This window comes from Natrix helvetica, assembly GCF_964273705.1.
Source record: "Natrix helvetica genome assembly, chromosome: 7".
Classification (NCBI taxonomy): domain Eukaryota; kingdom Metazoa; phylum Chordata; class Lepidosauria; order Squamata; family Natricidae; genus Natrix; species Natrix helvetica.
The window spans coordinates 21,676,292-21,698,699 of NC_138558.1; the positions used below are offsets into that span (position 1 = coordinate 21,676,292).

At 39.1% G+C, this 22,408-nt stretch overlaps 2 protein-coding genes across 5 annotated transcripts in view; one reads left to right on the forward strand and one right to left on the reverse strand.

Moving 5' to 3' along the window:
* NFKB1 (nuclear factor kappa B subunit 1) overlaps window positions 1–17,194 on the forward strand; it is a 78,235-nt gene extending 61,041 nt beyond the window's left edge. For 2 of the 4 annotated variants that reach the window (XM_081959815.1, XM_081959816.1), the window contains exons 15-23: window positions 5,113–5,227; window positions 6,045–6,246; window positions 7,758–7,927; window positions 8,200–8,302; window positions 10,549–10,667; window positions 11,410–11,476; window positions 11,814–11,986; window positions 14,584–14,758; window positions 16,514–17,194. In XM_081959815.1, coding sequence (XP_081815941.1) covers window positions 5,113–5,227; window positions 6,045–6,246; window positions 7,758–7,927; window positions 8,200–8,302; window positions 10,549–10,667; window positions 11,410–11,476; window positions 11,814–11,986; window positions 14,584–14,758; window positions 16,514–16,698 — 1,309 coding nt within the window. In that variant the 3' untranslated portion in view covers window positions 16,699–17,194. The remainder of the gene's footprint in view (window positions 1–5,112; window positions 5,228–6,044; window positions 6,247–7,757; window positions 7,928–8,199; window positions 8,303–10,548; window positions 10,668–11,409; window positions 11,477–11,813; window positions 11,987–14,583; window positions 14,759–16,513) is intronic. The other 2 variants (XM_081959817.1, XM_081959818.1) reach the window with 2 other exon arrangements.
* A 2,791-nt stretch (window positions 17,195–19,985) lies between these two features.
* Window positions 19,986–22,408, reverse strand: part of MANBA (mannosidase beta) — an 81,400-nt gene continuing 78,977 nt past the window's right edge. Inside the window, exons 16-17 of the mRNA XM_081959075.1 lie at window positions 20,846–21,103; window positions 19,986–20,317 (exon numbers count right to left, since the gene is read on the reverse strand). Of these exons, the coding sequence (XP_081815201.1) occupies window positions 20,093–20,317; window positions 20,846–21,103 (483 nt within the window). The 3' untranslated portion in view covers window positions 19,986–20,092. The remainder of the gene's footprint in view (window positions 20,318–20,845; window positions 21,104–22,408) is intronic.

The window sequence follows — 22,408 nt, forward strand, 5'->3', positions numbered from 1 at the left end:
TGATGGCATGGCTTTTTTTTTTCATGATAGGAAAACCCTAATTTCCCGAATTCTGTGTTTTCCATTTTATTTATTTTTTATTAGAAAAACAGCTTTCTCAGTGATGTCTACAGCTGATATCCAAATGGAAAAAAAATGTTTTTCTAGAATCACAATGCCGATTCTGCCCTTTCATAGTTGTATTGCAGCCTATCACACAAGTTTCAGTGTATTCAATGACATTTAACCTGTTTCCCCGAAAATAAGACCTCCCTGGATAATAAGCCCTCCCCGAAAATATTGCAACACAGCTGCAGTCATGGGGTGACCATGCTCGCGCCCTCCTGCACCTCAAAAATAATAAGACCTTCCTGAAAATGGAGATTTTGCAGTATCCTTTCCCTGCCACGCCCACCAAGCCATGCTTAAGAACTGGTAGTAAAACATTTTGAATTTCACCACTGATCGTAAAGCATATATTGATGCTTGCTAAGTTATCCTCTGACTCTCTCCCTATTTAAGATGCGGTTCCATCTGTAATAGCCTGAAAGTAACATTCATGAAATTCACTGCTTTTTCTATTGTTTCTAGGTAAACCAGTTTAACTTTTGAAGTATCATTCTCAATATTTTATTTTTCCCCAAGTAATAGATGTCATATTCTACTCTTGAGATGACACAGAAAGGAAAATAAGGGTTCCAAAATGAGGCTACATTCCAATGATTCATTCGTAGGTGCTTCTCATTTAGAGAAAAAGAGGCAAAATTATCTGACTCATCTCTATGTGTAACATTTCAAAACAGGATGAGAGGGGTTTTTTTCCCCCTTCGACTGATCCATTTTGCTTTTAGATCAGAGAGAACTCATCCCTCATTCCAATCTTTTTTCCAGAATGCCTGAAGGCTTGAGTTTTTTGCAGTTCACATCTCTTGCAGTTGATACAAATCAATTATTCTTCCAGAATGTACTGAAGAATGTCCATATGGGAAAAAAAAGATAATAATATTCAAGGTGGTATCCACCTTCCTTCCCCACTGGTTCACAAATGTGAGCGTGCATGTGCGCCCTCACTTTGTGTGCATGTGCCACTTCCACACATGTGCTCAGCCTTCCGTACATGCTAAAAAAAATGACTAAATGGGATGCCATAGAGCCGGGATAGGTGGGCGAGGCCACCTGCGATTTCCGCTACCGGTTCATTGAACCGGTCCGAACTGGCAGAATAGCACCACTGAAATAATGATGGGAACACTCTATTTGGACATGATGGGAGTTGAAGTCTAACATATCTGGAAGGTTATCTGATGGGAGTGTCACTGCGTTAATTGGTTTGCCAACTTGTGCTTATATTCTGAGTTATACAGTAGACTGAACTGTTTCTTATCTGACAATGATTAATGCGCATGTCAGACATAATACGTCACACATTCTTTACTTTCCTTCTGATCTTCCATTCGCCTGCCAAGAAGGTGGGCAACATAACTCTGCCAAAAATGTAGTTAATTGAGTTAGTAAGATTTGCATTATTTTATTTTATATTAAAGTGTTTTTAATTAGAATATGCTCCGGGTTTTATTTCTGCTTACTCGGAATTATGCTGCTAGGAGAGCCAACAGTCCACGCCTCATTAATTCAGGGTGAAACTTTCCCTGACAGGGAGGAGTTTACCTTTCCTCCTATTCCAAACATCAGTCTTTGATATTTAATCTTGCCATTTCCTTCAAACAAATAATGAAGAACTGGAAGCTTCTCAACTTTGAAGCTGTAGAAATTGGCAGGTTCATATGTTACCAGCACTTCCCCAACACTTGGACCTGGGAGAAAGCCCATGTAGGTTTAGGAATCAAAAGAAGGTTGAATTTAAATTAAAATAATGTTTTAAAAGTCGTTTAAAAAGAAATAAAGTATTGAAAGAAGATCTTTGGTTGTGGCCAGCAGTAATAATGTCGCTGCAAAGAGTTCGCTCAAATCAATGTGATTCCTAATTGCTCTAATATAAGAGATTTGCATACTCTATTCAATCAATTCTTTGCTTTGTGAAAATGTTGTAGTCTTGATTTATGACCTCTTTTTAAATACATGCTTCCTCTTCCTTATATGTGAAATCCTATTTTGATTACCATTCTGGAATTCTATTCATGCTTTATCTTGCTACATTTTCTTAGGCAGGGTTCACAAGTCACAAATCATGCAGCCATCCTCTCCCCATTGGTTAATTACCCTTTGTATGTTGGCAATACTTAATATAAAATAGCTGGAAGTATCATGTGATTTTCATTTTGTAATCTCCAAACTCCAGTATTGGAAGATTGGAGGCCGTCTCTTCGTTTCCCATTCCTTCAAAATATGTTAATGTATGAGATGCATTGCATTGCATTGCATTATTAATGACACAATTGGGGTTAATGCCACTATGTAAAAACTGGAATCCTTCAAGTTGCCTTCTGACCCTTTTTTACATACAGCCTAAGTGTGGCCATAAGAAAGATGAAAGCTAGGATGGGAGTTTGTTGGAAGCTTTGTTATCATGGGGGTCTCTTTGGGATGTGATTTCAGGTTGAATATGTTATTTCCAGGAAGTGAAGGGAGACAATTGCCTTGGAGGAACTTAGTTTAGCAATAGCAATAGCACTTAGACTTATATACAGTGCTTTACAGCCCTTTCTAAGCGGTTTACAGAGTCAGTACATTGACCCCAACAGTCTGGGTCCTCATTTTACCCACCTCGGAAGGATGGAAGGCTGAGTCAACCTTGAGCTGGTGAGATTTGAACTGCTGAACTGCAGCTAGCAGTCAGCTGAAGTAGCCTGAGGTATTGCACTCTAACCACTGCGCCACCTCGGGTCTTAGCCTCAAACAAGACTGTTTTTCCCTCTCTAAAATGACCAGAATAAAGCTGCCATACAAACATGCTTAATTTATTCTTAAAAATCTATGGGTTGGCTCACAATGAATCTCACCACATGCAATGAGCTAATTGAGATGGGGCAACAGGTAGATGATGTATTTTCCTCATAGGAAAATATACTCTACTGGGGAATTCCCAGCCTCGGAAAGAAGACTATCGATAGTGTTAATCCACAGGTCATTGTTTCAAGGCATATCTTAACAAATAACTATGGATCTGTACAGCAAGGTGAGCCAAATTAGCCGTAACAAGAACTACACAGTTTGCTCACAGGATTTCTTTTTTACAAGTAGATTTTATTTTGAAATTGAAGGATGGAATATAAAACAATAAACTTAAATTAAAATATTGGTTAGGGTTAGGCATAACAGCTTAGGGGTTGTTGTTTTTTAACCATACCAGATTTGACTTCCATTGTCATTGGAAGCTTTTATTTTTGTGGCCGTGATGAGATTGAACCCCAGCAGCCTGTGATTTCCACTTAGTGGAAATCATTGATCAGACTACCAATTCTGTCTTTGGAACTAGATATATGTTTTAGACCTAATGAAGAAGAATGAATAAGTTCATCAGCAGCACTTTCAGTTATGAGTGAAAGTAGACAGGTCTTGGGTAGGGCTTCTAAGAATTGAGTTGTATGTTCCCTATAACCAACTTATTCTGGCCAGAGACCAGTTGAAATTTTCCATTATCAATTTCTATGGAGATTCTTGATCATCCAGGCCAGAACTGAAGAAGCTTCTTGAATGAGAAGCAAAATGTTTTTAAGGAAGTTCCATTGCCTTTTGGAAAAGAACTTTTTGAGGTTTCCATTATCAAGAGCTGTATTTGAATTTTCAGAGACATCTGACTGGCTGCTATTGAAAAAAGACATGCAGGAGAAAATGTTTTGATCCTCTGAGACAACTTGCAGTCCAGCATTTCATGCTAGAAGGACAAAGTTTGGGGGGGAATGGACACAATTGTTAACACACTCTCCAAAAAATCCCCTTTGCCAAGGACAACCAAACATGATGGGAGTTTAAGGAGTGCAGATTGGATGTAGCTTTTTTTGAAAATGCTGCTCCTTGTTCTTCTTCCACCAAACCAAACAACCATTTATGCTAGTGTCTTTGCCTTGCCAAGCCGTCTTTCTCCCTTGAAAAGATCTTGGTTTTTTTTTTTTAATTCAAAAAAATAATTTGAGAGATTTATTCATCGTCCTTGACGCATTGTTTGATTACTTGTTTAAACAAGTTAAGTTTGAAAAGTGATGAAGCAATAATGGATAAATTGAGGGAGACAGACAGTTTTAAACACAATTTTAAAATCACTTAGAAGCACATCAGGGGATATTTTCATAGGCAGTCGTGGGAACTTCCGGTTGTTTCTCCTACCCTTTTTCCTTTTTTGAATTATGAATGAATGGGAACCAAATGCACTTAAAGAAATAAGAAATTGTGGTCTCAATACAGTAAAACAAGGAGGTTGGATTTCCGTAATGTGTTCCATCTTACATATTAAATGTGGTTTAGAGTTATTTCCCCAGTGCATCTCTTTTTCTAGCTACTGAATATATATTAAAGACAAGAACATTAAAGATCTGCATAATAGTAGGGAACTGTCTAAAAAGGAACGTGTCATTTCCCTTTCAAGCTGATGCAGCTTTCAGGCCTTAAATCATACCCAATAGTTCATCAAAAAAAACCTAAATCGTATCATGAGAGACAATAAAAAACTACTTTATTTCTTAAGTTTACAGGTTATATTTATATTAAATATACAAATCTTTATTCTAGATTGTAAGGGTTTACCTTATGCCTACATTCACTATTTCTGTGTTAACTGTGTTCCATCAAATTAAGAAGCAACGATGTAAGAATTTCAGGGAGGCTTGTGGTGCCTTAAATTGATAATGGATAGTCCACTTCAGCAGAACTGATTTCAATTCCATTTTACATGATGTTAGGTTTTAAAGATATTCAAGATCGCCCTTTTTGGTCTGAAGCAAAACCATGGCTATCTTTCTGGAAATTGAGGGTAACAATTTCATTCTATCACTGTACGAAGCTTTGTTTCTCAGTGAAACTCCATATTTAGAAAAGGAATTCCAATTTTCCTACACAGCTCTACTGTTTAATTCTGCAAAAATGCTAAGTAAGGAAAATTATTTGCAATATCTTTATCTCTTCTGGTATTATTGCTGAAATTTTTTCTTTTCCTTTCTTCCTTTTGATCGATACCAGTGTCCTGCACTTGGCAATTATTCACCTTCACATGGAACTAGTGAAGAACCTTTTAGAAGTAATAGCAAATATGAATGCTGCTGCTGTTCTCAATGTGAGAAATGACCTTTACCAGGTATAGAAACATTGGGAGGACGGTAATACACAAACCAGTTTATTTTGGGGCCAAAGTGGATCTATATTAGAGGACATAGTGAAATTGACAAAATGACATAGTGTCTGCAACTAAAACTCAAGTGACCCATTCAGGGGTAGCACTGTATCATTTTAACAACTGGTTTGCTGAGCGCGTGCATACGCAGTTCAGGAAATACTTACCTTCCGGATTGTTGCTTGGGAAGGAAAACAGCTGAGGCGCAGCAATCCATTCTGCTGCATGACTCAGCTGAGAAGATAAAGGTAGGTTAAGTGCAGGATGGGCGGGTGGGCCCATTTGATCGTGGGAGCGAACTGGTTCGCTGCCAGCTGATTGTTGGAGCTACTGGTTCGGGAGAACCGGTCCGAACCGGTAGAATCCCACCACTGGACCCATTCAATGTTACCTTTCTACTCTTCTTAAGCTACAGGTTTTCCAATGCATACATCATATTAATCTGTTTCCATGTTTGTACTTTATATACCTTTTGTAAGGTATATTTGTGCAAAATGAACCAGTTTGGGACAGTAGTTAAAAGCTCCCAAGTTAGAAACTGGGAATCTGAGTTCTACTCTGCATTAGGCACAAAGCTAGCTTGGTGAGATTACCTTAGGAAAGTGGCACATCACTTCCAAAAACGTTCCAAAGAAAACTGCAGGGACAACAATTCCAGGCAGTTGGCAGGAGTCGAAATGACTTCAAATGCGTACACTTAAACACATATCCAAAAACAGAGGTGTCGGGGGGAAAAATTCTGATGGCCTTTTTATTTCTCCCTTCTCCTTTTTTTAAACAGACTCCTTTACACTTGGCTGTTATAACAAGGCAGGCAGGAATTGTAAAAGCCTTGCTTGGGGCTAAGGCTGACGTGACCCTCTTGGATCGCCATGGGAATTCTGTCTTCCATTTGGCAGCTCAGCAAGGAGATGAGGTGGTTTTAAGTATGTTGCTTCATCACAAAGAGGCATCTGTGATGAGAGACCTTCCTAATGGGGACGGTAAGCACGTATCAGGAATATCTTTCTAATGGATTGATAATGCTGTCCTATCATTTTCTCAAGAGCTATTTGTTGTTTCATTAAAATTTAGATTTCCAAGCAAGCTCTGTATTTTAACGCTTGCATTTTGAAACAAATACAGTATTGTACCACCTCCTTCGTCAACAGCTGTACAGTCTTCTTTAACTGTACAACCAAAGTCACTTTAGAGTAGACTGAATAAAACTGACCATAACCTATAAGAAGACAGTGATAAGGAGGATGTCATGCCAATGTGCCATCTCTTGCCTTGTCTCTGTCTGCTGTTATTTTCTTGATGGAGACCTTCCAAAAGATGTCTTTAATGTTTCCATTGGTTCTATCCTACAGTGCTGACTATCTGAAATTTGGTATTTTGGGGTGGTTCATTGTGACCAATTATGTCATAGATGTTAAGGAATATGTCCTGAAATATGTCAGCCTACTTTTTATATAGCCTCTGTTTTGTTTTTATGTAACGTGGTGGTGGTCACTTTTTTAAAATTTGAATTTTCAGGAAAAATTGTCTCAGAAAAAGGGCAACTCTCCCTATATAGAGAGTTTTTTTCATAGTGCAAATACCCTTTGCTTGATTGTGTCTTATTATGGTTGATTGCATGGTCAGGGAGATGTTTAGACAAGGTTTGGCATTTTTACCCACTAATGAATTTTTCCCATTGACCTAGGATAGAGAGATGCTGTTAAAAGTAGTGTCACGGGATGTGAGCTTTTCTAAGCTGCTGTTGTTGCTATACAACAGTGGGAAATTACAACTGCCAGTTCTTGATACACATTGAATTCTTCCCAAAAACCTAGGATATTGTAATATTTCGGTGTTGTATATGTGTGGATTCAAGTGCTATCGATACACAAAATTCTGTCAATGCACCGATTTCTAACTGCTGTCTAAGATTTTTTTGTACAGTGTGCAAAACTATTGGAACTACTGTATTTTTGGGGCCCATTTTTTAAAAAGGGCATGAATAGCCTTTAGGATGCTTGTAGAGCACCCCCAAAACAAGCAAAAAACGGCCCATTTTTCATGAAAACAGGTCCATTTTTTGTCAAAAAAAGGGCATGCATAGCCTTTAGGAGCCTTGCAGAGTGGTCCTGGGTGCTGGGAGGGAGGAAATTGAGCAAAAAACGGCCCATTTTTTGCTCATTTCTGCCCTTCCCAGCCTCCAGTACCGCTGCAAGGCTCCTAAACGCTATGCACAGCCATTTTGGTGAAGGGGGCGGGGTTTCGGGAGGCAAAAAATGCTGTATTCAATATATAAGATGCACTCAGATTTTCAGCCTCTTTTTTGAGGGAAAAAGGTGTGTCATACTCCAAAAAATACGGTACCACAGTTGGTTTACGCCATAATATTTCAATTTTGCTTTTAAGATCTTGATACTTTCTGATCTTCTTCAGTTCTTTGCTTTCAGTTCTACTCCCCCTGGTATTGCCACATGAATTAACCATATTTATTCTTATTATTCTTATAATATAGGCCTGACAGTCCTTCACTTAGCTGTTATAGCAAACAGTATGCTGTGTCTCAGACAACTCCTTGCTCATGGTGTTGATGTCAATATCCAGGAACAGAAATCTGGAAGGACAGCCTTGCACCTGGCTATTGAACAAGGAAATATTTCCATGGCAGGTTGCCTTCTACTTGAGGTGAGAGGGAGGGAGGAAGAGAGAAAGAGAGAGGGAGAGAGATCGATCATGTTGGAAGATCATCACATCTCACATGTTTCAATTCACTTAGTACAATCTAAGATGCTGTTCCTACCTGAAATCTCACAAGATTTCAATCTGGAACACAATTATTTTAATCTTATTTTAAAGTGCATGTATTCTAGGAAGACTATAATATAGTTGTGATCTTAGGCTTTGCTTTAAAGCTGGTCACGAGCCAAAACAGCTTTTTTTCCCCTTAATACAACTAGGGTGATGCATTTGTAGACAGCATTACTTATGATGGAACCACTCCACTTCATATAGCAGCTGGAAGGGGATCTACAAAATTGACAGCACTTCTCAAAGCAGCAGGTAAGGAAGTAAGTCTATAATGGCTGTGTCATGATTCACTCCCAAAGTTCTAGCTGGAAAAAAATTATACAGTTAGAAATTATAGCCTAAAAATTGCACTGCTTTTCTAATACCCACACATGCAATCTTACGCTTTGCCTTTTTGTAATGCAACAGTGGTGGAGTTTTTGTCCTGTAATATTAAACAATTCACATTTTAAAATGTTTTTTCCCCTTTTCCCTCTTAATCACTTTTTCATTCTCCCCCTCTTCTTAGTCCATTATCTGCTCCACACCCTTTTCTTCAGCTGCATTATCATTTCTTCTTACTCATTTTCTTTTGTGGTTTTAGTGATTCTCTCATTGAAAATTTCAATACAGAATTAACTATGTCATTAGGCAGATTGGGGTAATTTCCCTGATCATCAGAGGCTGACAAAATATGGGATGAAAAGCCTCGGGTGATCCTGCCCAATTCCTTGTTTAATAGCCCAACACCCTCAGATAATTTAGTGCCTCAGCTGGCTCAGTGTTGACCTTTTGCCAAATTTCCTTTTTAAAAAATTATATGCATCATTGTAATATATAGTGCTAAGCCTTTGAAGGCAGAGATCTTTTCCCCACTACTGAGTTAAAGCACTATCCATCATCCTTAAGGGGCACAAAACAATGCCAGCATAAAAAATTTTGTGCCCGTTGCCGATATTTATCCTGCCTTTATTTCATTTATTTCTACTCTCTACCAAATGGTGCTGTCCTTATTTAAGGGTATGTCATACACTCTTATAGAAAATCGTGGCTTTTCCTTTCTCTGTGCTGTTGTCCTTTTTTATACATCACAGTTCAATGAGAAAATGTTCGTCAATGAAGGCACTGCAGCATGAATCAGGTTGGGTCTGACTTTGGGAGCCTGTATATCATTCTCCAGGATAATTACTCTGCCCCTCTTAGCACACCTTATTTAGGCATCTCCCAAGTTAAAACAATGTGAAATGAATAAGAATAACTTTGACACTAGAGGAGAAATAGCCCCAAAGAGAAAGAAGGCATCCCCTGCTAGTGGAGCATGCACCCACTCTGAAGTGGCTTAAACAAACCATGGTTAGTGACAAGAGGAATGTATACCCTCCTCCAAACAGTCCCAAAACACACCTCAATAGAGCTTGCCTACAATATTATAATTATACCTTGAAGCTGCAAGATAGAAAATGCTTCTTTAAAACTCATACACCTCATGTGTGACATAAGGCTGTTTCATTCATGAGCGTGGGATGAGTCAAGGCAAATGTGTGCAGAGGAAACTTGGTATAGATAAGGCTTTTTATACTATGTTAAACTGCAGTTGGAAAGCAGGACTAGAGAGATTCGTAAATAAAACCTGAAGAGGAGAAAAATAGAGAAAGTCAAACAAATGGAGATCCCTTCTTTTTTCAAAAATTCTTTTCCTTGGAGAGGTAAAGCATTCTTATCAAGTTTATTTTAATGTTGTAGGCCAGGGGTGTCAAACTCAAGGGCCAGGGGCCGGATCCAGCCTGCGCGGTACTTAGATCTGGCACACGGGACCATCCTTGAAACAGTGAAGGACCGGCCCGCGGTCCTTCTGCCAGCAAAAACAGGCTCCTGAACTCTGTTTTCAGGTGCCACGGCTTCCTGCAATCCTCTGCCAGTGAAAACAGAGCTCAGGAGGGCCATATGTTGCAGAGCGCTCAGGCGCCCCCAACAGGAGTGATGTCGAGCTGGCCATGCCCACCCAAGCTCCCAAGGTCAAACGCAACCCTGATGCGATCCTCAATGAAATCAAGTTTGACACCCCTGTTGTAGACCATAATGGATATTTAAATAAATTCATATTTGTTCTCCAGTAGAATTTCTCATGTCTGCAGCATGATCATTCCAAGTACTGTGTTTGGCACTATGATTAACACTTAAAAGAGATAATTAACAAAGAGTTCCATTTAAAACAAATCAAATTCTGCCCCAAATTTGGTCACGAGGATGCAACTAATATTATCTATTGAGGTTTTATTTTTCTTTATATGGGATCACTCCAATTATTTTTGGAAGCTTGCTACCGTACACTAGATAACACTTGCAAACGCTGTCAATGTGCTAATATTGTTTTGAAATTGGGAAATTGGGATGAAATTCAGTAATGGCAATGATATCTAGGTGCCTTGAACTTTTAATTTCCTACATACAAGTATTATAATAAAAATGCTAAAGGTAGTTTATGCGGTCTCTCCCACGTTCTTTAATTACTAATATAGGTGCAGATCCCCACATTGAAAACTTTGAACCGTTGTTTGAAGAGGAAGATACGAAAGATAATGAGCGTGAAAAAATTATACCTGGGACAACACCTCTGGATATGGCAACCAGCTGGGAGGCAAGTGACCACTGACATCTTGTTTCAAAAGCCAACACTTTTTTGTTCGTTTTTTTTCTTCTTCGGTTCATTTTAATCAGATATTTTCTCTTTTGAAAAAAATGGTACTGTGGTTTTCTAATACATTCACTGCTCAAGGATGTGGAGAATTATCATTCAGCAATATCTGAAGAGCAATTCTCAATGCACAATAACACTTACAAGTGACTCTCATTCTGTTTTTACAATGATACAGTCAGTGCTAACACCTTAAGACAGTCAAGACCTCCCCGCATAATAAGCCCAATCGGGATTTTGAGCCCATGCACTATTTTGAGCCCTTCCCCGAAAATAAGCCCTCCGCAAAAATATTGCAACACAGCAGCAGCCATGAGGAGACCACACTCGCCACCTCCTCCACCTCAAAAATAATAAGACCTCCCCGAAAATAAGGCCAAGCGCTTATTTCGGGAAGGGGGGGGGCAAAAGAAAATAAGACCCTGTCTTATTTTTTGGGAAACACGGTATAAATTAAAATCACTTTTGATTCAGAACTGGAAAACGTTTTCTTGGGTTGTCTCGGCTGTTCTTCTGTAGTAAAGGGGAGAACCTAAGAACTTGAATGTCACTGTGCACAGCGAGCTGTGATTTGGCATTATTTCCAAACTTGACAACTGACCAATATAATGCTCAGGAAAAATGCGCTTGATAAAATCAATACTTTCTCATCTCCAGCTAGTATTTTTGTCCCTTTTCTTGACAGGTGTATGACATTTTGAGTAGAAAACTCTGTAAGTCAAAGGCAGCTTCTGAAGATCTACCGATTCAAGGTGAGACTATATTTAAGCAAGAAAAATAATCCTTTGATACTCATGTGGTCTTTCTTTCTATAGTAGGTATTATTTTGCAGGGAGCCAACTTATATAGAAAGTCAGTGGGGATTTAATGTTTTTTAATTCTAATTAAAAATACCAATGTGGCCTGTTTTGGTACATATAAGAGTATGTATGGTTTCAATTTCACAATTGTTGTCATTAGTGAATTTTAATGCTACTTACAAATACTGTATGCTGTTCCTTTGAAATTTGAAGGAAGTTAACATAGTTTAATGTACGTTTATAGACATAATGTATGTTTATAATTATGGATTTTTCTTTTCATTTCTAGGCAATATGAAAGACCTGAATGAGGATGTTAAATTACAGCTGTACAAATTACTTGAAGTTCCTGATCTAACCAAAAGCTGGTCCAGGTTGGCACAGAAGCTAGGCCTAGGGATATTAAACAATGCCTTTCGGTCGAGTCCTTCTCCATCAAAAACTCTACTGGATAATTATGAGGTAATTCTCTTAACTGCCTTACTATGGTGAAAATCTATTTTTGACAAATTGGTATTTGAAGAATCTCGTTATTTTAACTTTCATGCTGCTACATGTAGAAGTTCTCACATACTGAATACAAATTCTTGTATTAGATGCTTGTATTGTGCTTAGATCTGGCCGGCGGGGCTGCCCTGGAACATGAAAGGATTCGCCCATGGTGTCTCTGCCAGTGAAAAAGGAGCTTGGGAGGGCCACCCACAGCCCTCCCGAATTCCGTTTTTTCTGGCAGAGGGTTGCAGGAGGCCATTGCAGTAAAAAACGGAGTATGGGAGCCTGTTTTCATTGGCAGAATGCTTGGGCCACCACAGGTGCCTCTTACATGTGTGGCATTGAGCTGGCCACGCCCGCCCTGGCCACGCTCACCCTGACCCCCAAAGTCAAACACAACTCTGTTGCGGCCCTCAATGAAATTGAGTCTGACATCTCTGCTGTAGATAATCTTAGATTACAATGGTAATTGGGCCCAAAATTGTCCTTGCTAAGTGACGTGATTGCAAAATGCAATGTCACATGACCACATCACTTAGGGACAGCAATTGCAGCAGTCCTGGTTGCCACTGAGTAAAGACTGTAGGTTGAAGACCACATGAGTCATTAAGTGAGGACTTTATGTGACAGCAACATTGCTCTTTCTGATGGCTTCCACATTGATTTTGCTTGTAGGAAGCTGTCAGAAAATATCAGAAATTGTTATCATGTGAAGGCACTGTAAATCCTTTCATTCAGTGTCATTGCAAGATTGAATGAGTGGTCATAAGCTGAGGACTACCTTTATAACTTACTGCATTCACCATTGCTTACATTCTTTGTGCAACATTTTTTGAAAGGCTGAACAAATCCCCCTCTAGAGACTTGGTTGAAAATTCTGCTTCCTGCATGCAGATGTGTATAGCTACATCTGGACCTAACCTTCCATTAAGATAATGCAATCATAGATTCCATACCAATTATTGAATTTTTAAAATATTTCTGTTAGTGTAATAAAATACAAAGGAAAGAAAGATCTACACTGGTAGTAATACAAAAAGAATAACACAGCATTAATAAAACATGAATAAAAGCATTAGGAGAAAACTTTCTAGTGAGATTCTTCCCTTCTTTTTGTTTATTTCCCCAACTGCTGCCAAGACCTACATTCATGTGTTTTATATTAAATATTAAAGTTATTAGAATCTATTTGAATCCTTTCACCTATTATTTGTTTCATATCTTTATTGTAAAGCAATATGCCAAGTGTCCCAATTTGTCCTATTGTATAGTAAGTATACTATAGCATAGTAAGTAGTATATTCCATGCCTACTTAAATTTGATTAGATTTCTATTATGGATGTATATGGTCAATTTTGTCATCACTGCATACAGTATTCTCCTGTTTTGGTGTCCCAGTCTGATATTGGCATATTCTCCCCCCCCTCCTCCCAATGTGCAAATACGTTCTTGCAACTGTCAACATATAGTGTAGCTTAGAATATTTAAATTTTTTTATTTGTTTTTTTCTGGAATTACATCTAATAAAATTATTTCTGATTTCAGTTCAAGTTTTATTTTTAGAGTTTTCTGAGTATTTTGCAGCATTTCTTTCTAGTGCTTTTGTTGGTTTACATAACCATCTCTTGTAACACGTTCCTTCTTTGTTATGGTACTTCCAGCATTTACTGTTATTTGATTTGTCTATCTTGGTACTTATTGAATCATATGTAATCCATAAACCATTTTGTACCAATTTTCTTTTGCCGTTTGGAGTGTATTGATTGGTTTTCCTATTGCTCTTCCCATTATTGTATTGTAATTACGGTATTTTGCTGGAGTTGTGCACTCCTATGTTTAGGAGATAGTTAGCTCTTTCTATGATTGATTCTCACTATTTGGTGATTTTATCCACAGACTATAATTAAAATATAAAATGAAAGGTTTTCTTTCCATTCTGAATGTAGCATTTAAAACATTTTATTTTACTATGTAAATGCGTATTTGCAGTGGAGAAAACAGAAGAATTATAGGGCTTTCTTAAATGGTAATAAGATTGCAGGATTTTAAAAACACTGTACTGCATAGTCATTCAATTGTCTCTTAATATTGTTTTTCGGAATGGCAATGTATAGTTCTAGTTTATCTCCCACTCGATCAGGGGTCTCCAACCTTGGCAACTTTAAGACTTGTGGACAAATCTTAAAGTTGCTAAGGTTAGAGACCCCTTCACCAGTGTAGGATTCAAAAAAATTTACTATCGGTTCTGTGGGCGTGACTTGGTGGGCATGGCAGGGCAAGGGTACTGTAAAATCTCCACTCCAGGGGAAGGTTATTGCAAAATCCCCATTTCCTCCCAATCAGCTGGGACTCAGGAGGCAGAGAATAGATGGGGGCGGGGCCAGTCAGAGGTGGTATTTACCGATTCTGAACTACTCAAAATTTCTGCTACCGGTTCTCCAGAACTGGTCAGAACCTGCTGAATACCACCTCTGCCCTTCACTAGATATTATTGTATCCATGTAGAGTTTTGGAGGGGGGAAGGGAAACCTTCCAAATTATTTCACCGTTGTTCCCTTCTTGGTAGGTTTCTGGTGGAACAGTAAAGGAGTTGATTGATGCTCTCAGAAAAATGGATTATCCAGAGGCTGTTGAAATTATTGAGAAAAGAACTACTTTTTCAAGCCAGTCTAGCCAGGAGAAAACCAAAAATGATGTTCTTCCATTATGTGATTTACCTTCTCCTAGGACAGAACAAGCAGGTAAATTACATGTCAATTCATACCGGTAGACCTTGGGGACTTCATTGTCCAAAGTCCAAAGATTTGTGGACTTCAATTCCCAGAATTCCCCAGTTACCAGGATTGGGAATACCACTAAATTCATAATTTTGCAGATGAATTCGTTTCTTAGGACAAAGACAGAAATAATAACAATGAGGATATAGGATTTGAGCCGAAAAATTCTACCTTGAGCAGTTTAGAAACATATGGATATCCATATAATTCTCATACCAAATAAATTAGGGCATTAACACCATCAGGTACTTTTAACCATGATAAGCTTCATACACCATTCAGTCTTCAATATTTAACAGTGAGATTGGAAATATTACAAATCAAGGTAGACACGTACTATTTATTTGAAAGATAGATGTTTTTCTTATAATTTATGTTTTTAAAAAGGCACATGAGATTTTAAATTTTTGAATGACCTATTGCAAAGCAAGCAAAGGTTTTAAATTTAAGATTTCTTTTGGGTAGATATACAATCACTTTACAGAGTCAAATTCATTTTCAATAAATATAGTAATGCTGTCAATCTTTAGGTTTGCTAAATAACCAACAACTGTTTATTAATATTTTTCTTTAATAAATGGTTACATTCTTAATTACTGGGAAGCAAGCCTTCCTTAAAACTCAGAATTGGCTTTTGAATAATCCTCATTATGGCTACCAAGTTAATGTATAGGTTATGTGTTTGCATGTACCAGCTTTTTTTGTTGCATCCATTTAGAAGCAGGAGTGGCATTTGAGATGTATTGCAAGCAATTAAAATTCCTGTAGATGGAGGTAGTGAAGTAAGAGACAGAGGGTGGTAAAATGTTTATGCAGCATTCACAGCTTCAGTTCCACGGAAACTGGGGCAGTCTTCAATACTTGAAACCCAGTTTGCAAGAATAGAGGACAACTGTTGGCATGAAAGCAATTCTAGAAGAATGTTCAGAAAATACACCACCTCTTATACCATAAAGCTGGTTCAATTTGCCTAGCATTTCCTGTATTGTTTATATTAACTCTAGGGCAGGGTGTCAAACACTATTTCATTGAGGGCTGCAACAGGCTTATGATTGACCTTGGGTGGGGGGACATGGTGAGGGTGGGCATAACCAGCTCAACATCATTTGTGTTGGGGAGACCTGTGATGGCCCGAGTGCTCTGCCACGGGCTCCCGAGCTCAGCTTTCAGCCCCGACAGCCTCCTGCCACCCTCTGCCAGCGGAAACAGAGTTCGGGAGGTTCCCGTGAGTTCCATTTTTGGTTGCGACAGCCTTCTGTAACCTTCTGCCAGTGAAAATGGAGAGTGCCGCCCGCAGCCTTCCCAAGCTCCATTCTCACTGACAGAGGCACTGTGGACCACTCCTTTGCTGTTTCCAGGGCGGCCCTGCGGGCCAGATCTAAGCACTCCTTAGCCCGATCTGGTCCAAGGGCCTTGAGTTTGACACTCTTGTTCTAGAGCATTGGTTACCCAGAACATTATTTATTTTGTATTCAATTGTCATGTTTTTGAACCACCAATCTACCTTCCAGAAGGATTAAACTGTTACTAAACTATGGAATTCCTAAAAATAATTAGAAGGCATTATATCAAAAATTGCTGCCCAGACTGAAACTTGACTCTGGATTAGGAAAAGTAGAGGAGGCTCTATTAAATTCTATAACAATTGGGTATACTGTGTAATTCTGTAGAGTGTTGTGCCTCGTTGAATTTTTCAAACTTTTCTTTTTGTTTCACCAGATGACATACGTAATTTCAAATCCCTGGATGCTGAAAGCATTTGTGACAGTGGAGTAGAGACTTCTCTTCACAAACTTAGCTTTACATATTCTGAATCTTTTACCAGCAAGACATCAATAAATCTTAAGAAAAAAGCTTCTGGCTATGTACAGGACTTGTTGCAAGGCAAAATTGAAGTAACTTAATTATGGTATTGCTATGAAAAATATTTCCAGAGAAAAGAGAGCTTTTAATGATCCAAATTTCACCAAAAGAAAAAGCTCTTTGACATGTTTATCCACTGGACCTTTCCACAAACTCAGACCAGATCCCAGTAAACTGGAAGACTCAGGAAAAGGATTGAATGGCACTTTTTTTTTTTCCAGAAGGATCATTGGTAAAGAAAATTAACCATTTTCTTCATGCTCAGTGAAAGTTACATAATAGACTGTAACTATGGTCCAAAGCTGTGAAGCACACAATCACAAACAATAATCAGGAACCTTAATTGCAAAATATAATATAAATGTATTTAAAACTTCATCTGGTGTCTATAAAATAATGCAAGCTTTCAAGGGTTTGCAATTGTTTTATCCTTTTTATATTGTAAATATTTCAATTTAGATGAATTGCCACTAATTTTTTTTAAAAAGCTTGTTTTTTTAATTTTACTTTTATAATAAAAAGCAAAATTGTGATGAATTGCGGCATTTGTATATACTACACATACGGCTAGAAAAGTTCTCACAATCATTTGATAATACTGAATGAGGAGCAAGTTTAAAAATTGAGATGTTTATTTTTATTTATTTTATTTGTCAACAAGTACAAGGAAACAAATATGAAAACACATGAAAAAATGGCACAAATAAATGGATATAAATAAGCAAAACATAGCCATAAACATATAAAAAGAGTACATATAAATGGACAATAGGACAGGGACGGTAGGCATGCTGGTGCGCTTATGCACGCCCCCTTAGGGACCTCTTAAGAAATGCGTAAAGTCAACGGTAGACATCTTAAGATAAAATGTATGGGGGTTAGAGGAAGTAACAACAGGATCAGGTAGGGTGTTCCACACATTTACTATTCTATTGCTGAAATCGTTTTTCCTGCAATCAAGATTCAAATGGATTACTTTTAGTTTGTATCTATTGATAGCCCTTGTGTTATTGCGGTTGAAGTAAAAGTAGTCATTAACAGGCAGGACATTATGGCAGATTATCTTGTGCACTAAACTCAGGTCGGAATGTAGATGATGGCGTAGTTCAAGATTATCCAGGCCTAAAATTTCAAGCCTGGTGGCATACGGAATTTTATTACGAGCATAGGAGTTGAGTACAAATATATAAATTGATTCCTCTTACTATTTCTGAGGTAGACAAGTGCATCATTTTTGAGTGACAGAAAAACCAGGGAAAGAAATGAAAACATTTTTACAAATTCAAATATCTCAGAGGGTGGAAAAACTACAGGCAGTCCTCAACTTACAACAGTTCATTTAGTGACTATTCAAAGTTACGACGACACTGGAAAAAGTGACATGATCGTATTTCATACTTACGACCATTGCAGCATCCTTATGTTCACATGATCAAAATTCAGATGCTTGGCAACTGTTTACATTTATGACAGTTGCAGTGTCCCAAAGTCATGTGATCATTTTTTGCAACGCCCTAACAAGCAACGTCAAATCGGGAAGCCAGATCGACGTAAAAACTGTGCTATTAATTTAACAACTGCAGTGATTCACTTAACAATTGTGGCAAGAAAGGTCGTAAACTGAGGCAAAATTCACTTAATAAACATCTCACTTGGTAACAGAAATGTTGGGCTGAATTGTGGTCGTAAGTCAAGAACTACCTGCAGTTTTGAATGGGTCAGCAAGTTGCTGAACCCTCCATTTTCTATTCAATTGCTGCTTACTTCAAGTGCCAGAATTTAAGCCCAGCTGAAAGCTTGGTTACAAATGATAGTTGTTGGCTGCTACTTCTAACAAAAAAATGGACATTATTGCTACAGGTGCTCATGCTCTTATCTGCCCTCTTTAATAGTAGACACAGCCCACTCTATTAACCACGAGTCTGTTCAAATGTCCTGTGTTTACCAGCAATATTATCCTTATTCACCACTGATTCCCAAACTTACTGACTCCGTGAACCGACATGATGGAGGGGGGGGGGGAGAGGATGATGAAAGGGTGAGAGCCGTGGACCAGAATAATGGGGGGGGGGGGTGAGAGCCGTAATGAGCTCGCACAAATGGAGCTTTGTGAGCTCATGTGCTCGTCTGCCGTTTCAGTGGCTTGGTTCCTGGAGGTTGGGGACCTGTCACCCACCATAAGATTTTTTTCTGTGACAGTATTATAATTAGAGGTCCTTGGTGCTCTCAGCTTGTTTTATTGCAGACATTTCATTACTCTAACTAGGTAACATCATCAGTAGTAAGTAAGGAGTGCTATTTGCTGTCAGTTTATATTCTTGCGTCTTGCCTGCCTGTGTGGGTGAGGGCCATCTTAGCGATACTTTGGTTGGGCTGCTTTGGCAGTTTCTTGACTGGGGTATTGCTTACTTGATTGTTGATCTGACGTTAACCTTGGTCTGAAGTTAACCTTGGAGTTAATCTGATCTGGTGGAGAGGTGCTGGAGTCTTTTTATCTTTGGGGCTGGTTGATTGCCGCGTTTGCATAGTCTACAGATGTTTTTAATGTCTGTGTGTCTGTTGATGGTCAGAGTGCCAGGCTTCTAGAAATTACCTGGAATTTTTGGACTTCGTCTGGTCTAGGACAGTCACATTTTCCCAATGGAAACTGGTTATGGCCAGTGGTGGGATTCAGTTTTTTTTACTATCAGTTCTGTGGGCGCGGCTTGGTGGGTGTGGCATGGCTTGGTGGGCATGGCAGGAAAAGGATACTGTAAAATCTCCATTCCCTCCCCACTTCAGGGGAAGGTTACTGCAAAATCCCCATTCCCTCCCCATGAGCTGGGACTCGGGAGTAGATGGGGGTGAGGCCAGTCAGAGGTGGTATTTACCAGTTCTCCAAACCACTCAATATTTCCGCTACCGGTTCTCCAGAACTGGTCAGAATCTGCTGAATACCACCTCTGGTAATGGCAATAGTGTTATAATTACATGTGAAAGATGCCCATTTAGTACTTGAACCATAATAGCTAAAATGCCCCCAACACAAGAAACAGGAGGGAAGCTTCCTCTGGTCACTCCTATAATAGGAGCAGTCGGTGCCTAGAGATCCATACAGATCTCTGCTCTTCTGCAATGTATTTTTTCATTGGAGATGCAGACTCCAGTTCTGACTTGGCACCAGAGGGATTCAGAGCATCACATATTTTACTGTCCACAGACATCTCTCTGGATGTGTGCTTGTCTGACTTATTTAAAGTACCCTCATTCCAAAGAGATTCAGAATGGCACTTGGCTTCCCTCCACTTAACTGAGTAAATGCCACATGTGTAGGAGGTTGGCATGAAAATAATGTCCAATCGTTCCATTTTATTTTATAGAGTTGCATTCCTACAAAAGTTGCATTCCTACAAAAGTTACAAAAGTTTCAAGTAGCTTTCTTCTCCATTCCTTTCCTCAGGAAATGTCTGTCAGCGATGTTAAGCTGAATGACTTCTCCAGCTCCTTGACATTAGTGGTTTCCCAAGGGTAAAAGAATATGAGTTTTTGCTTCTCCGTGAGAAGAAATCCATTGTCACTGAATCTTCCTGGGATGTTCCCAACATCCAACCAAACAAAAGGCGCGATGGCTGTGGCTTCCAGGGCAAATTGAAAATGATCTCCTTCTTGGGAAATAGAAGCCTGAAAGGAGTAGACAAATTTAGGTTACTCTATTGTTTCATTACATATTTGGAATTCTAGGAAATCTGTACTACATCTGGTCTAATACTGTGCTATCTTCACAACGAATTACTGTAGTTTGCAGAAATAATAAATGGTGCATAAACAGTATAAAGAACATCCCAATTATAAAATCCCATTTATACCCACATAAAGGGTATAAAGGTAAAAGTGCTAGTCATTTCTGCCCTCCCCAGCCCCCAGGAGCACTTTGAAAGCCTCCTAAAGGCTATGCACGGCCATTTTGGTGAAGAGGGCGAGGGTTTCTGGAGGCAAAAACATGCTGTATTCAGTGTATAAGACGCACCCAGATTTTCAACCTCTTCTTGTGTGTCTTATACTCCGAACAATATGGTATATTCATATTTTTCAGGAACAAGAGCAACCAGGTCACTTCCTCTTATCTTTTATGGTTCTCAAATCAACACGTACGTCTAATAAAGACTCTATTTGGCTGAGGTCAAAAGTATTGCTGGAAACGGTACTTACATGAATGTGTGGATTCTTTAACCCTTCTGCATTTTTCAATGAGGACAGGAAGTGGAAATTAATGGGAGTGGAGGGTTCACCTTCAGTCTCCAAGTGAAATGTAATGACGCAGCTTTGCCTGGTACAATTTCCACATCTTTTCAAGAGATCATTGATGGGCTCCTTATAAATGGGAACCGCACTTCCAGCCTTAACAATCACATCATCTTTCGTCAAAGTACACACTGGATCCATTCTGCTCCAATCATATACAATTATCTATGGTGCCCGTAAGACAGATCAAGAGAGAGAGAGAAAAAACTGATTATGAGTGACTGTTCTCCATCAAATGAATTCAGGTACTCTAACATCTCTGTAAATTTTTTCAAAAAGTAGAATCATACATTCATTATGGCTATCATGCATACAATGGAAAATATAGTTTGTTCCACACCTGAAACAATCTACTGTGTTGTGGAAGTTGGACCAATTGTGACTTAATAAGAAACAAAAGCCAGAATATGTTGGTACTTCCAGGTTTGTGCCAAATTAAAATTCAGAGAGATCCCAGAGTAAATTTGGAAACAGTAGACCAAGGTTAGTGTATGTTGCCTCTTCTATCCAGTTTAGCATCGTCTTTGGTTATCCCAGGGGTCAGCAAACTGCGGCTCTGGAGCCGCAGGTGGCTCTTTCCTCCCTCTGCTGCGGCTCCGTCACCGGTCAGGGCCACAATTTTGAGAGGAGCTTCCGGGGGGGGGGAGAGAAGCACAGTGCGCCAGGAGAAGACTCTATGGCAAGGGGAGGGTTTTCCAGTTGTCTCCACAATTGATAGGGCTTTCGGTTATGACAGGTAGAGGAAAAAGTACGCCGCACAAGGAGGAGAGTCTATGGTGAGGGAACTGAACTTCCGGTCAGCTCCAGAATTGAACAGGGGGCTTCCGGTTAGGAGCCTTTGTGGCTCCTGGTGTTTTCTTTTCTGTGGGAAACGGATCCAAATGGCTCTTTGAATGTTTATGTTTGCCGACCCCTGGGTTATCCAATCTCTCCCTTTCTCTCCCTCCCTTCCAATCTCCACCACCACCACCCAAAATAAAATCAGACCAACTGGATTTCATATGACATCTGGACTGAAATTATGGAAGAAAATATCCAAAATACACCTTTTTCAGTGTAGCTATGGAGCACTGCAAAACAGCTATAACTTTTGTACAGAATGGGTTGGGTCCAGAACATTTTGGGTATTCCACTTTTACACCTTCCCTTGGAATGTTCACAGTTTTAGCTTAAAATATTAAATATAATATTTAGTTAAATATAACTTAACTAGACAGAATGCCATCTTATATCGTTTCTGCCTTTTGAGCAAACTAAGGCAAGCTGATAGGGATGCGGTGGCTCAGTGACTAAGACGCTGAGCTTGTAGATCAGAAAGGTCGGCAGTTTAGCAGTTCGAATCCCTAGCGCCACGTAACTGTGTGAGCTCCCGTTACTTGTCCCAGCTTCTGCCAACCTAGAAGTTCGAAAGCATGTAAAAATGCAAGTAGAAAAATAGGGACCACCTTTGGAGGGAAAGTAACAGCGTTC